The 16,751-nt window shown below is 33.2% G+C and overlaps 3 protein-coding genes across 4 annotated transcripts in view; all 3 read left to right on the forward strand.

The window, feature by feature from the left end:
• Nucleotides 1–16,751, forward strand: part of LOC145314271 (poly(U)-binding-splicing factor PUF60-like) — a 141,876-nt gene that overhangs the window by 112,403 nt on the left and 12,722 nt on the right. The gene's annotated exons all lie outside the window — the stretch shown is intronic.
• On the forward strand, nt 504–5,188 carry LOC145314270 (uncharacterized). Its single transcript, XM_080154117.1, has 3 exons — nt 504–2,485; nt 2,645–2,723; nt 3,265–5,188. The coding sequence occupies exons 1-3, from the start codon at nt 1,972–1,974 to the stop codon at nt 4,937–4,939; spliced, it is 2,268 nt and encodes a 755-aa protein (XP_080010243.1). The 5' UTR covers nt 504–1,971; the 3' UTR covers nt 4,940–5,188.
• On the forward strand, nt 5,272–12,746 carry LOC145314273 (pseudouridine-5'-phosphatase-like). Its single transcript, XM_080154122.1, has 14 exons — nt 5,272–5,289; nt 6,132–6,214; nt 6,571–6,721; nt 6,864–6,965; nt 7,370–7,447; nt 7,821–7,897; nt 8,591–8,709; nt 8,994–9,114; nt 9,511–9,609; nt 10,074–10,184; nt 10,384–10,456; nt 10,768–10,831; nt 11,789–11,876; nt 12,410–12,746. Exons 3-14 carry the CDS (start codon nt 6,583–6,585, stop codon nt 12,533–12,535), a joined length of 1,197 nt encoding a protein of 398 aa, XP_080010248.1. The 5' UTR covers nt 5,272–5,289; nt 6,132–6,214; nt 6,571–6,582; the 3' UTR covers nt 12,536–12,746.

Consider the following 16,751-nt stretch of genomic DNA (forward strand, 5'->3'; position numbering starts at 1 on the left):
GTCCTTTAGGTAGTGAGGTTCTTTTTGTTTTTATTAAGACTAAAATTACAATAAGCACTGATCTGATTGTCATTTTCAGAGAAGCTTCCCATAGGTCCTAGCATGGTTTAAAGCTATTTTCAGTTCCTTGTTGCTAGGGTGGAGAACCGTCAGAAATTCAAATAAACCAAGCACGCTCGGACTCGGTCAAATTAAAAAGTAAAAACTAAAAACTAAAGTAGGTAGAATTAGGAATAGATTCAAAGTGAATTTTGTATCGGCATTTGAGCTACATTATCTTACAATGTCGTCTTTGTCCTTAATTAATCTTCGCCCCTAGATTTGATGCACCCCCCCCCCCCCTCCTTAAACATTTATTTCGCTTAAAACACCACAGTACCAGTAGGTTTATACATTTTGAAGCAAAACTTCAAGGGGTTTACGAGATTTTAAGCTTCAAATGGATGGATGTTCACTTTGTATTGCGGCATTCTCCCATAATTCAATCAATCAATAACATGTAAACATTTGGGGAAAGCAAAGCAATGTTCGCTCGTGTGTTGGAAATTTTAAATTAAATTATTATCTTAATTCTGATTTTTTTATTGTTTTTTTTTTATAAAGAAAACATTGAATAATTAAGACAAACTGATTTACATGAAATGAAAAATATTTTTGAAGACAGATTTTGGTTAATTTAAGTTTTATCTATATAGGTACCTAATATGTCGGAAAATTTTTTATAAATTTAATTTAAACTTAGCCGGCTTATATTTTTGATGAAAGAATTACCATATCTTCATAAATCTTAAAGTATCTGTATTGTGTAATCTATGTTTCTTTTTTAAGTTTGTTTATAATATTTTTATTCGGAGCGAAGCCACTCGATCCTGAACTTTAAAATGTTTTTTTTATTGTAAACTTGTCCGGCCAGGCTTCTCCAATGTGTTCACCATTTAATCTTATTTATTAGCTTCAGTTTTCAATTTACTATGATTTGTATATTTTAATTTCAGAAATAAAAGGAAATTGAACAAGAAAGTAGGTGTTTGATTTTAAAAAATGGCATCCTCTGGAAAAACAGAATGGGAAATTAAATATGAACAAATGAAACGGGAAAGATTAGAGAAAGAAAAATCAAACTATAATTCGAATATTGCTTCTTCTAATAAAAAGCCAATTGTCAACCCAAGTCCTAAGAAACATTCTAGCCCAGCAAATGAACCCGTAACTAAAAATGAACCTGTTACTAAAAATGAACCTGTTACTAAAACTTTAGTTGCTGATTATGATAGTGATGAGAATGAGACATCAGAAAAAGAAGCAAAGTCTTCAAGGCTGGTAATAGATCGGCCTGGCATGAACAGACCTTCCCAACAGATAAATCCAAAGGAAAATACTTTCTACAAATTTTCTCTCCATATTTAAACAGCAAACAGATCTTATTTTATGAAATAAGTCAGTATAACATGGAATTCTTTGTATTATTTACACACTTTTATATCCCTGACTAATTTTAATAAATAATTTCCTAGGCTTATGTACCAAGTTTCAAGAATCTAGCACAATATTTAGACCATTTTGCTCATTGTTTAAGTTTAGATGTCATTACGTCCCTCCTTCCCCCTCTTTATACGTTATCTACTAGTATACCATCGGCTGCGCCCTGTTGGAGTTCCATAGAAACTTTAATGAGGAGGGGGTGGGGTTTATTGAATCCACTTATTCTAGGGAAGACACCCTATACTATTATTTATAGATTTTTAAAATTTGAATAGTTTTTGATTTTCCCAAGGTAGGTATCTGAAATTTTAATAAATTTGAAAGTATTTATCTTAGGATCCCTGGTTTGCTGCGTATGAAGCAAGAAAGAAAGCAGCGCTCAAAAATGTCGAGGAAAATAATTTACAATCAGTTGCAGGTGCAACTGCTTTTGTTGGCAAAATTGATGATTGTCACGCATTAGTGTCTCAAAATCAGGTCACCAAGCTGATGAAAAAATTAAAGAAAGATGAAAAGAAACCGAAAATTAAAGTTGTAAGCCAAGAAGAATCTGTTTCAGAAAAGACAAGCATATTTTCTGGCATAACTCAAAATTCGCAATCAGTGTCAGGCGCTAAAACAACGAGTGGAAGCAGTTTTAATTCATTCCAATCTAACAGCCAATTCTCTAGTGTAAGTGAGGTTAATAAGACGGGTAACAATATAAATTTTAATTCCCAATCAAGTTTCAGTAGTAATAGCACCCAAAAGTCCTCACTATTTGGCAGATTTTCTGACAATCAAAAAAGTATGAATCAAGCAAATAATAAATATCCAAATTATCCGAATGCAGAGGTCAGAAAAACAGCCTCCCTGACTAATTATGGTTGTAAAACTTACACAACACCTGCTGAACACAAACTAAATGACACTTCAGAAAGTGCTCTTGCTAAGAAGCCTCCACCTCCCCCATCTGCTCTCCTTGGTTTGATGAAAGGGAATGATTCCTTCAAAAGTTCAACAGGTATTTTTAAGAATCAATCTTAGATTACAAAAGAGTATGATTAAGTAGGTATATTTCTTACTATCATTTATGAATATTTGTTTTCGAATTATATAAAAATGCATAATATTTTAGATTATATTTCAAATACAATGTAACATTTAAATTGTTTTAATTCAGGACCTCCAAGTTTTCCCAAGGCTCATGAATCACAGAAGTCTCACTTGGAAGAATCTCAACAAAATGATTTTGATTCATGGTGAATATTTTATATTTCTTTAAATATCTCTTGCAAACATATACCTACTTAACATAAATTATAATTGTTAAATTGAAAAATAGTCAAAAATAATCTAAAACTCAAAACTCAGCCATAAACATTAACGAAAAAGACTAGGTATTTTTGTTTTTAAAATAAAAGTGCCTGTTTGGAATATTGTTTTAAATTGTTTAATCCTATTATATAAAGTAGTAAGGGTTTTTTGTCTGAAGCTTAAGATATCAATAACTACTGAATTGATTGGGTTCTCTATTTTAGTGAAGCTTTACATAGGTCCCGTGATGATTTTAGTCTATTTCATTTTCAGATTCAAATCTTAGGGTGGGTTTAAGTTATTTTTCTAGCCCCTTTGAATGCACAAACCCTAGGGCTTGGGGCGCAGTTGCTAGTTTGGTAAAAATGAACTTCCTAGAAGGGCTTTGTTCCTACCTATGTATTTTAAGTTCGATTCAAAAGCTTTATCCGCTAGTTATTCCTCTTTACAAATAAAAGTAAAATACAATATTTCTATCTGTTTCAGGGATTCTAACTGTACAAAATCTTCAAATGCGTCCCGAGGTGGATTTGGAGGCAACTCTCAAGGGGATAGACAGTTTGGTTTTGGAAGAGGTGGAAAATCGTCCAGCTTATCTCGACAAGGAGCAAATTCCAATGACAACTGGAAAGGTGATAATAGAAGTGAAGAGAAAGGGAATTGGGGCAGGGGAAACGTTGACAATGGCCGATCTTCTCAAAGTAGAAATGACAATATTAATTCCCAAACTAGCGATTGGGCTGCTAGTAAAGGAAAAATCAACAAGCAACCTAAAGAAGACAGAAGCAGCAGTAAAGAACTTGATAAAAAGCCTCAACGTACCAGCAGATGGGATGAGAAAGGTGACAATGACAGAAAATTTGGTGGAATTTCCAAAGAAACAAATTATCCAGTTGACAAAAGTTTGGATAACAACAGAAAGTGGGACAGTAACCAACAATGGGACAATAATCATCAATATGATGGCAGTCAAAATTGGGATAATAACCATAAATTGGACAATCCTAGGGGATTTGACAGAGGAATAGGAAAAAATGAACAAAATTGGGACACCCAAAGGGGATTTGATAGAGGCACGGGTAAAAAAGACAACAGCCAACAATGGGACAGTCCCAGAGGAGGGAAAAGAGGATTTGATACAGTAGGAGAGAAACAAAAGTGGGACAATAACAAACAATCGGACACCAATCAAGGATGGGACAATCCCAGAGGAGCTTCAAACTCACGGGGATTCGCCAGAGGGGGAGAAAGACATCAGGACCCTAAGTGGGAGAATGACCATAGACGGGACAATAATAAAGGATGGGACAACTCAAGAGGTGGTGCAAATTCGCGGGGATTTGACAATAGCTTGGAGAAGCAACAAAAGTGGGACAATAGCAGTCAAAATTGGGACAACAACCAACAGTGGGACAATAAACAACAGTGGGACAATAAACAACAAAGGGACAACAAACAACAGTGGGACAACAATAAGCAGTGGGACAATAATCAGAAATGGGACAACAAACAACAATGGGACAATAACCAGAAATGGGACAATAACCAACAGTGGGACAACAAACAACAACAGTGGGACAACAACCAACAACAGTGGGACAACAGCCAGAAATGGGACAATAACCAACAAGCAGTAAATTATCAAACCTGGCAAGAAGGAGGTGGAGGTAACCAATGGAACAACACAGGAACTGCAAGTAATTTTGTTGGAAATAATTGGAGTGGAACAAATAACCCACCATTGCCTCCGAATCCCTCTTCCTCAAACAGCTGGCAACAAAGTAGCAACTGGAATGCCAATAGTACACTAAATCCTCCCTTGCCACCTAATCCTGCAAATTCCAATCAATGGCAAAAAGGTGGCAGTGGTAATAAGCCACCTTCATTGATGGCAAACCCTATTTTACCACCAACCGCCGCTGCTTCTGCAAATCAATGGCAAAAAGGGGCAAGTAGCAACAAACCTCCTCCCCCATTACCTCCAGGTCCTGTTCCCCCACCCAAAACGGCTAAAACGCCTGCACCGCCCTTGCCTGGCCAAAAAAGAGACTTTTCATTTGCAACTAGCCTAAAAAATACTAAAGTTGATTCCAAAAAGGACTCCCTTAGTTGGCAAGAAGAATATGAAGCCAGAAAACGAGCGAGGCTTGACGGAAAATGATTTTAAAAAATATTATTATTTCATATTTGTATCAATTAAAATGAACTCAAGTTTTCATAATTTCTTCTACAATTATATCCTAAAGTTGTTTTGTTTACAAATAATGGTTTGTTATGTATCTTATTAATTCTGCATTTGTTTTGATATTTTCTTACTTGTACCTATGAATACCTAGTGTAAATTTTAATTACTAATATTGTTGTTATATTAAGTGATAAATATGTTAAAATATGGTATTTAATTGTAGAATTATAAAAATGAGCAGCAAATATAGGGCAGCAAAAGCTGTCCTGTTTGATATGGATGGACTTCTTTTAGACACAGAAAATCTTTACACCCTGGGAACTCAGGTTTGTATCTATCCTTATAATAAAGTAAAAGGATCTTTGTCTGTGTGTCTGTTTGTACCAAAGGATCTCGCTAACCGTACTCGATATGGTGCTCCTTTATAGTGCAGCTTCTCATAAGTCCTCTTGTTAAGGTTTGTAGCTACTTCGTGGGTGTGTACTAACTACCCTCCCAGAAGAAATCGCCACAAATCCCCACAAAAAAAATATAAAGGTCCGTCAAGTAGATTTTTTTTGGTGAACAGCTTATAACTAATTTAAACATAAAAAGAAAACATTTTACGTGCCCCTAGAGGCCGCTAGTGGCGTAAGTAACTTTCGTATTTTAGATTTAAAAGAAAAATTGAAAGAAAATTTTTATAAAAACTTTTTTTTTTTGGGGGGGGTGAGGTTAGTCGAAATTTTAGTTTAAAAAGGAAATTTTTTGGGGGGGTTGGGGGTGTCCCACTCCTCAAAAAAATAGTTATAAACCTTCCCGGGACCTATGAGAAGCTACCCTGTAAAGGAGAACCCGATCGGTTAAGCGGTTAGCGAGATCCTTCGCTACAAACAAACAGACAAACAAAAAGACAAACAAACAGACAAACAAACAGACAAACAAACAGACAAACAAACAGACAAACAAACAGACAAACAAACAGACAAACAAACAGACAAACAAACAGACAGACAGACAAACAAACAGACAGACAGACAACGTACTGCTTTGTATTATAGATATCTTTGTCCTGTGGTTTTAACTAAACTCTTCATATAAATCTTTTATATATTACAAGAATCTATGCTTCTAGTTGCACTTGTTTAGGCTTTTGTTTTTATGTATGTGCTCATTCTTGTAATTTCAGACGATATTGTCACAATATGGCAAAGAATATTCTTGGGATTTTAAGGCAAAGCTAATGGGAAAAAGAACTGATGAGGTTGCGAGGTAAGTCAATTGTTCTTGATTTCTTGATATTTTTTTTTAAATCATAGGTAATTGTCGCACTTAAATATTAATCTTTATCTTTAATCTTTATAATTTGGTCTAGAACCTGTAGCTTACTATTATATATTATCTAGAGTTCTACTAGGATGATAGTAGATCACTACTCGCTGCCTCTAGAATCTGTAGCTTACTATTATATATTATCTAGAGTTCTACTAGGATGATAGTAGATCACTACTCGCTGCCTCTAGAATCTGTTGCTTACTATTATATATTATCTAGAGTTCTACTAGGATGATAGTAGATCACTACTCGCTGCCTCTAGAATCTGTTGCTTACTATTATATATTATCTAGAGTTCTACTAGGATGATAGTTGATCACTACTCGCTGCCCCTAGAGCCGGAAGAATGGGTCATGAAATCCACGGCAGTCTACAAAGAGCTATTTCCTTCTGTTCCAACGCTTCCTGGTGTAGCTAAACTGGTTCATCACCTAGCAAAGTCTGGTAAGAACTAGTTAGTGCTTCAATAATATTAAAGCTGGAATTGGAATTTGACATTTTTTTATACTTTAAAAAAAATATCATTACGGGGATTATGATAGAGGGTTTTAAGTTGATAGGATGATACTATATTTGTACTTTTTAGGTGTGCCAATAGCTGTAGCCACAAGTAGCTCAACATCAGCTTTTAATTTGAAGACCAGCAACCATTATGGACTTTTCTCCTTGTTTCATCAAATTGTAACAGGTGCGTGGCAATAGTTTTTTAATAGCCAAGCTACTCTATAATTCACTTTGTCTCTCCGTCCGGGGTAATGTAATTTTCTCGTCTGTTATTTTCGATAGACAGCTGAAATTTTCGGTGATGTTTCCCTGTACTAATGAATAAATTAAGAGATTTTTTGTTGATGAAATGTCGCATATTCTCTATTCTTTTTTATGTCAATTAAACATCTGCTTTATAACTTCCTTTGTCCGCTTGTACAATGTACAATGTACATCCATGTTTTATTTATCCTTCGCTAGGTATGTAACATGTAAATGACCATTTATAACAGAATTCTTTCTCTTTAAAATAAGTGCAAGATAAGATTTAATTTTTACTCCTACCATTATGGATGAATTAATAGATTTATTTTCCTTAATTTGAAGGTGACCATGAAGCAGTAAAGAATGCTAAACCTGCTCCTGATATTTTCCTTCATGCTGCCGAATTACTAGGATTTAAAGGTAGGTAAATATTTATTTCAATCAAGATTTTATACAACAATTTGAAAAATACACTATATGGAAATATAGCATTTATGTACTTAGGTAAATATAATACCTAATGTTAAAAGATCAAAATATTGAAATGAAAACAGCATTGCATAAAGAATACCTACCAACGTATTGAATATTTCTCTGTCCAGTCTAAAGCACTGATAACAATCCCCATTTAAAAAAAAAATTTAAAATATGAGGGGTAGGGGTATAGGCCCCGCATGAGATTCCCAACTACACATGTTAACAATAGAGGAAGTTATACAACTTTTGAGATAATAACAATCAACATGCACAGCTTAAAATACTTTCAATTTTTCATAAAACTTTATTGGTTTAGGAGACACTGCAGCTGATTGTCTCGTTGTTGAGGATGCTCCCCTTGGAGTTGAGGCTGGTCGCAATGCAGGCATGCAGGTAAATGTTAATTGCAGTGAAGTGAAGATGTTAGTGATGGCAATCCGTCGAATTTTTGGCCCGGATTTGGATTCCGGATTCTTAAAGAATCCGTCAAAAAAAGTGGCGGATTCCGGATTCTTATTTTTGGCGGATTCTGGATTCGGATTCCGGATTCTAGCAATATTTTAAAAGGATTTTTAAAATTTTTTAAAAATTAAGTGCTTCATATGTCCTAAAAATCAATGTTCTAACTTCTTGGTGTTCTCTATAATTCACTTCCGAAAATAGAACCAGATTTTAAAAGATATTAGGTATATATAATGATGAAAATCTTTGCCTTCAAAAAGGAGGAGTTGAAAGAAAAAACTCAAGACGCTAATTTTAGCCTACCAAATAAGAATCCGGAATCCGCTATTAAAAAACGGATTCCGGATTCGGATTCCAAAATTGGCCAAAAATTGGGCGGATTCCGGATCCGGATTGCCAACCCTAGAAGATGTTTACATTTTCAAAGATTATCGAAATTAAATATGGGATTAAATAATTCTTAGAATTGTTCTAAAGAAAGTTAATCTTTATCATACCTATCTGCTAGGAGTTATTATTGAAATATATATTATGGTCTTTTAAAATTTACTACCTATTGGCTTTCAAGATCCCTAAATGTTATTGAATGAAAAGCATAAAACTTATCTTATTTTTAATTTTGAGGTTGTAATGGTACCAGATCCTCGGTTGCACTCTAGTCACACCGACGCTGCTACAGTTAGTGTACCCAACCTTCATGCATTAAAACTACAAGATTTTGGTTTACCTCCTTATCCTTACAAGTAAGATTTTAGTATAATCAAACTAGTATGTGATCAATCATAATGATACATTGTACTGGCCTAAAATAGGAAAAAATACTGTTTTCATTTTGTTTGCTTACTAGGTATTTTTTTGTTCTGTGAGGCCGGGGCAGATATCAAGGATTTTATACATTATGTAATTTTTACAAAGTCATATTATCTTTCCCTCCAATTATGGTCATATCACTGCTTTCTCATCATTTGCATATCCCAAAGAACCTCTTAAAAAATGGTCTTCAAAATGGTGATATTTACTGCTTTAGACCTGTGACCCATGTAATCTTCGACATGGATGGACTGTTGTTAAACACCCAAACAATGTACAGTTCTGTGTCTGCCAGAATTCTGGCCAAACATGGAAAGGAGCCAGACTTCGACTTTAAGGTAGCTCTTATTGTTGATTTAGCAATATTGTCCTATCGAATTCAAAATTTTTAAATTACAACAAACCATCTCTATAATATTAATCAATAACAGACACTATGATTTCTAGGTCGCAAAAAAAGTCATCTTTAGCTTTAAAAGAGATCTTTGGTTACAAATGAATATACAATTACAGAAGAGCTTATTTTACTTGTAAAATTATTAGAATAGTTTGGATGATGAGGCCTTGAAATAACAACTTTAGAAATTACTGGGGACTTCAATCTAAATACAATATCATGACCAATAATAGGCTTCATGGAAAAAGGAGCACTAAATGAGTAATCTTTATTTGTGAAGTTTAAAAATACACACATATAAGCAGGTTGGTACAATTTTTTATTAAACTTTTATTAGATGAAAGTAATTGGAAGGCGTTCCCAAGAGGTTGCATCGATGGCTGTAGAACATTACCAACTACCTTATACTGGAGAAGAATACCTACAAATACACGAGGTAAACATATTATTGTAGAGAAGTTTTGTCTCTGTGTTTCTTTATTTTGGTTCAATGGGATTCGATACTCTAAAACCCAAGGATATAACATCTAACAGACAACCAACCCTTTGATTGCCCGACCTTTGTCGGAGATGTACTAATTGTGTTACGTGTAATTGTATGGTATTGAGTTGCGCCTGTTTGTGGGCCAAGGCAATATTTATGTCGCACATCTGACAAAGCAGCATTAGTTACCATTTTTAACGTCTTTAGATATGACGCGGTGTCGGCCGAGATTCAAACGATCGTATGCACTACAATTTGAGCAACGGTCGCGGGTATTGTGTCTGAATTTGCGTCTTAAACTTCCAATACAAATACCTTTCATGTTATGCATCCAAATAATATGCTTTTCTTATTATACAAGCAAGCTGTTTCTGACATTTCTACTGATTGATATTGTCATCATTGTTTAAATTTAGTCTGAGCTACATGCCCTGTTTCCTACCTGTGATTTGCTGCCTGGAGTTGAGAGATTATTAAAACATCTTCATAGTAATAATGTCAAGATTGCTGTAGCCACCAGTAGCGCTAGGAATATTAATGTCAAAATATTTTATAATCTGAAATTTCATGCATAAGAAAATTTGATAGCAAAAGTACTTGGTTAGTAATCATCAAGGATTTAATTCAAGTTAGATGGCAGTATTCTTTTTCACAAGGGTGGGCACAGAAGCAAAGGTTCATAATTATATATTTTATACCTATTTTGACATTAAACAAAAAATAAACAGAAACATAATGGAAATGAAAACAAGTACCAAGCATTCAGAGATTTTTTCTTTGTTTAGTCACATAGTTACAGGTAATGGTCTCATTTTAATAATTTTACTTTCTTGTCCTGCTTCTTATGGATGTTGTCCTTGTTTATTTAAATTATTTATATTAAGCTTTTTGAAAGTTATCGGTACACAAACTAAACGTATTCAATTTATGTAAGAAATTTTATTCATACCTAACAGTTTATCAACAAACAAAAAAGAAAAAGATTTTCTAACTACCTCCTAAGAAAGTGAAAAAAATATATAAAAAAACAAGAAAATAAGATTTATCTAGGTATACTTTTATATAACTCTAGAATCTATGGGCATTTTGATGAACAACTTATTTATTAAGGTTGTGATTCTGAATTGGAGAAAAGTAAGCCGCACCCTCAAATATATGATCTTGCCAGAAAAAGGTACATAAAATATTTTTATCAGTGCAGTTAGTAGGGTTTGATCGTACTTCGTCCGTTTTTTGTATGCTAGCTATTAATGCCTAAATATTTGTTTGTTGATTGGTTATTAAATTTTTTAAAGCCCAATAAATCTTTTTCTGATATGATCCTTAATTTTTAGTAGCGAAGCTACTCTATAATTCACTTTGTCCGTCAGTCCGTCCGTCCGTAACGCTATGGGGGAAATGGGATTTACTCAGCTCCTATAAAAGATAGAGAGCTGAAATTTTTTGACAACATTCCCATCATTAAGGAGCACAATTAACTATAAAACATCAATGGCGGTCGGACGGCTTTTTAGCAGGTTTTAGGCTATTTTTTTATATTCCACATTTTTCCTCATATCTTTGGTGTTTATGGTCCGATTTTCAAAATTTTTTTCAGTCAGATATATCAAAATTAAATTTTCCGTCGTTTGGAGAACCAACAATGACGGTCAGACTGCCTTTTTGCAGGTTTTGGGCTATTTTTATATTTTTTACATTTTCCTCCATATCTTTGGTGTTTATGGTCCGATTTTCAAACTTTTTTCAGTTAAAGATATCAAAATTAAATTTCCCATCGTTTGAAGAAAGCAACAATGACTGTCAGACTGCCTTTTTGCAGGTTTTTGGCTATTTTTATATTTTTTACATTTTCCCCCATATCTTTGGTGTTTATTAATCGATTTTCTAAATTTTTTCAGTTAAAGATATCAAAATTAAATTTCCCGTCGTTTGAAGAAAACAACAATGACCGTCAGTCCCATCCACGAAATTTTGTGCTTCGCTACTTATGGATGTTGTCATCCTTGTTATTCAGTGGAGGGGCTAGGAATAAATTGAATTCACTGTTAAAAATAAAAAAAAATTGATAAGTGTTTACTGTTCAAATTCTAATGCTAGAAAGAAACGCCAATAAACAGAAGTGAATTTCTAGGTTTTCTGATAGTCCACCTGCTGGCAGCTGTCTCGTTTTTGAGGATGCTCCGAATGGTGTTGAGGCCGGAATCGCTGCTGGGATGCAGGTTGGGATATTTACACAATTACATATTTTTTGTATATGCACAGAGTCACTATGATATTGATAGGGATCTCAATATTTTTTGTTCATAAAAATTACAGTTTCATACCTAGATATTGAAAAGGTTAGAGAAAAAAAACATCTATTTATTCAAATAAAATACCTATTGAATTTGCTGGTAGGGTACCTAGGTAACTTTAAGACAAGTTGAATGAATCAACTTGTCTTCAAACCCTAAAAGTTTCGAAATTTGTTATAAAGTAAAGTCACTTGAAATTTTGTATATCTTTGGTAATCCTCATATAAAAGTAACCCGATGACTGCCTGTCACCTGTGTGTGTGTCTGTCTGTTTTTAGCTAAGAATATCTCTTAACTGAACGAACTGATTTGGTTCTCCTTTACGACAGTGAAGCTTCTTATGGGTTATGTGATGCTTGTTTATAATTATTTTTTTGGAGGGAACCTTCAACCTCCCAAGAAATATCACATCTAGAAAAAGCCCAAAAATGTGCCGCTATAATGTTATTTTCTTGTAGGTTGTAATGATACCACACCACAAGACCAGCAAGGAGTACCTGCTGCCTGCTACACAGCTACTCTCCACAATGGCAGATTTCCAGCCTCAGGACTTTGGTCTCCCGCCTTTTCCTTCAGACGAATAAGCATTTCAAGTCATAAGTCAAGAAGAAAAGATCTAACCAATCTAAATTAGGTATCAAAAGATATCCTAAAATATAATTCTTATTTCAAATATTTTTTTTCTTCTAAATTCCTGCTTTTCAAATAATTTACATGATTGATGTACCGTAATCTGGTTTAAGTTTACTTATAGTTTAGAGTCAGTAAAATAGCTAAATCGCTTTTTTCAGTTAGTTTTGTTATGTATCTATATATTCTTTCAGACAAAAAATGAAAATGTAGATCAGCCAAAAATGTGAAGAATTATGAACAATTTATTTGCTACGAATGCCTATCATGTTTTGTGTAAAATATTTATCCAGCTTGAACCCAAAGATTTACATACATGCAGACAGGTAAATTATGATCCAGTCCTTCTAAATTTCTTCTGAATCCACCTTCGGAGGTCTCTGAGATCAGCACATGGAGGGCTAAGCTCCAAATTCGATAGTGGGGAAATCTAGAACCAGGAGTTCAACGTTAAACATAGCCTTATAGTAAAGGGGTTCGATATAATGGCAATCCCAACCACCCCCTCCCAGTCCTACAATTTATATGCATAGCCAGACCAGAGTTTCTAAGGTAAAAAAGGAATTAGGTTCTTTTGTGTAACATTTTAGTCATTGAGTAGAATTATGTATACAAAAATAAGATATAGGGAAAGAATAAGCAATTTAAAAGAAAATATTAAAAATTACTAAATGCATTAGGTTTGCAGAAGCTGGAATGAATTTATCAAGAATGAAATCTGGTTTTCGAAAAAGCACCGAATTATCTTAAATCAAAGGTGACTTTCTATTATTATTTACATCTTGTACCTAACAGCTTTAGATATTGTAATTTCTTCAAAATTAAATTAACTAAAATATTTGTTTTTCTTTACTAAAATTATTTTCTCCAATTAGGTACGTACCTAATAATACCTATAGATAATTTCTTAGTAATTTTTGTTTATAATATATGTTTAGACTACAAGAAAGATGGCAAAATTTAAAATATAAGAAGACAGAACTATACATAGACGAGTTAGATTGGCAGGAATGAAATATAATCAAATAATCTTTCTGATCATGATTCATAAAATTATATTTCTTTTTAATAGCTAGAATAAGAAATTAAGTAAATATCTACGAAAAACATTTAACATTGAAAATCCTTAAGAATAAAAGATTTTTCCCTTTTTTGTTGTAAAAAAAATTAGGAAAAACATTGTAATCTCAAAACTTTTTAAAAATACATTCAAAACCTTATCTTCATTCTTCATGGGAATCTAAAACTTTACTTTTGTAGAATAATAATTAACTTTTAATATCAAAAATATATTCATTGATTATACAGAGTGGGATAAAGGTACTCGGTGACTACATTGTTATACATCCTCAACTATATACCTGTGCAAACAAACATAAAATATTAGTATTACACAACAAAACTGCAAAAATATTAAAGGTAATACTTACAACTTTTTCGCTATTTACCTGATTTGTTTTAATTTTTAAATTTTATCTTGAACATCAAACGTTTTGAAAAGAAAAAATTGAGGTGGTTGACATTGTATTGTATATTATACTGGTACCCAAAGTTTTAAAACTCATACTTAGCTTAAAAACTTTGGGTACTTTCGGCATAGGTATCCGTTTTTGGTTTCAGTTAATCTTGATTTACTTTGTAGGAAAGAGAAATCGAAGGAGTAGTGGAGACGGTGGATGTTGGCTCCAGTTTTCTTGTCATAGGATTATCTGAATTACAATACTCAACCAAAACTACTTCACATACCTCTGACTGGTTAGAGGTAAGCATCATAATAAGCATTAAATAAATTATTTTTAAGGATAGAAAGTTAAAGTTTTATACCTGAGGTGAATTCTTTAAAAAATTTGCCTCATCAAAATCAGTTTGCCCCACTAAAATCAGTGAGACTCACTAAAAGTTTAGAGGGGATAATTTTTCCTCACTAAAATTTTAGTGGGGTAAACTGATAAATGAGACACATTTTTTATCAAGATTAAGTGGGTCAGAAATGCAAAATATTTAACCACCCACTCTCCCCCTAGTTTTTTTCTTCAAGGTGGGGTGGGGGGGGAGAATTGAAAAATGTTTTCAGTAGGTACCTACTTTTTTTTTACTATTTTTTTTGTTACCCCTTAACATATTTTTCTAGTTTTTTCGCCAAGGAGGGGAGAAAAAAAGAAAAAATGTTTTTAGTAGATACTTTTTATTTTTCATTCTCTACCCCCCCCCCCCCCGTCCTACATATTTTTTATTTCTACCCCTACCCTCTTTAGCATTGGATCCCATGCAGAATAAACGCTGCTGGTTTTAAATCTGCAAAAATTTAATTGTGTGGAATCTTTTTTTGTTGCCCCAAATAATCCCCTGGCAAATAAAGATAAATGAGACATATTTTAACCAATATTAAGAGGGTTAAATCGAATATTACTTATTAAAATCATTAATAATTATTTTAGATCCTGCATGTACCTGATTTAAAGTTGTTAGCCAGACTGACCTTGCCGCCAGAACAGAGCAAAGAATTGTTCTGTGTAAAGAACAACACTGTCATATTTCTCCGGGGATACAAACAAAGCCTGGATACTTGCCAATTTCTGCTGCTTAATCCTATCACAAAGGTTAGTCTACATCATAAGATATGAGAAGCTAAAAAATGAAGACATAAATGAAAATCATAAAATTAGCTTATATTTAATGGCTTAATCTTCACAGCTATCACCATATAAACCTTTGGTTGATAGGACAATTCAATCATGCCAAACTTGATATCATAATAGCTAAATATCAACATGTATAAATTGAACTATCTTGTAATTATTGTAGGGTGGATACGCTTTTAACATTATACCTAATCATTACAGAAATCATCATAAAGATTTAAATCTTTAGGACGATTTTACAGTAGGTAATTGTTAAATAAAAAATTTTGTAGGAGAAACGGGACTTCCTAATCAAACTGTGCTACCTCGACGTTGTATGCCTGCGGTACGATGGCAGATATGCCATGGTCAAGACCATTGACCATGTGGATAGGATATCTGTGTTCGATACCCTCACCAAACAGTGCGTGGTCAAAGGATTGATCGCTACAGATTTTAAACTAAATGAGATATTTAGGTAAAGCTTAAATTTATCTATTTACGCAATATAAGATTTGACAATTTATAAGCTATTCTATACCTAATAGTTTTAAAATGAAAATTATATTTAGTACCTAGTTTAATAGGTATTAAAATTATTTTATGATTTCAGGTTCCCCTTATCAATTAGTATTGAGGATCGTTGTAACATTTCTGTGATAAACCTTAAAACTGGATTAAGGTAAAAATAAACTTTTTTGTTACTTTTCAGAGCTTTAGAAAAAAAGACTAGGTAGAACTATTGATGTCCTTACATCTAAGAAGTAATTACACCTCATTGTTACTGAAATCTTCAAGCTAAATTTGTCTTCCACAATATTTTTGTTAGTCCACCTTAACTACCTATTTATTTTAGAAGTCAGCATTTTATCCATCGGGATAGAGAAGAAAATGTTCCAAATTTAGAGAACTGTGAGATAGGCCTCTTGAATCAGATGCTCATTTCGGAAACAGGTATAAACATATACTTTGAAACAAAGTCCAAAAGTGTATATGAAATAGAAGGGTATGCAAAATTTTATGAATGAAACTAATATTATCCTTGAACTTTGCATTCTGACTAGGAATTATTCTAAAATTTTATATCTATCAAAAATTGAAGTTAAATTTCGAAATAAGATTAACATTAAAAACAAGACTTAAAAAATGTTTCTGTTTGTATGTTAAATCGTTTAGGTGTCTTGCTAGTATCAAGATACGAGAAGTTTATTCGTTCAGATCATAGCAATTGTTTTAGCCAGGTAAATTCTTTATTATACACAATCAAAGCAACATATAAAGTTTTGTTAGCGCAGCTTCACTATAAATAACCAATGTTTGTCTGTACATCCTAATGTTTGTTATTTAAAAATTGGTATAGAATTTTATGGTTTTACCATCTTCGTATTAATCATTTATGCTTGTTTTTTTTACAAGCAATAGGTACATTTATAAAGGGGGGAGGCGGATGTGCCACTTTTTGAAACCAAAACTAAAAGTCAAAGGAACTCAACTAAAAAAAGAGTTACAGGTCTGAGATTTTGCATGGCAGTTGCTTAATAGGGGTACA

Source organism: Acartia tonsa, chromosome 3, assembly GCF_053477335.1.
Source record: "Acartia tonsa isolate MP-2025a chromosome 3, ASM5347733v1, whole genome shotgun sequence".
Classification (NCBI taxonomy): Eukaryota; Metazoa; Arthropoda; class Copepoda; order Calanoida; family Acartiidae; genus Acartia; species Acartia tonsa.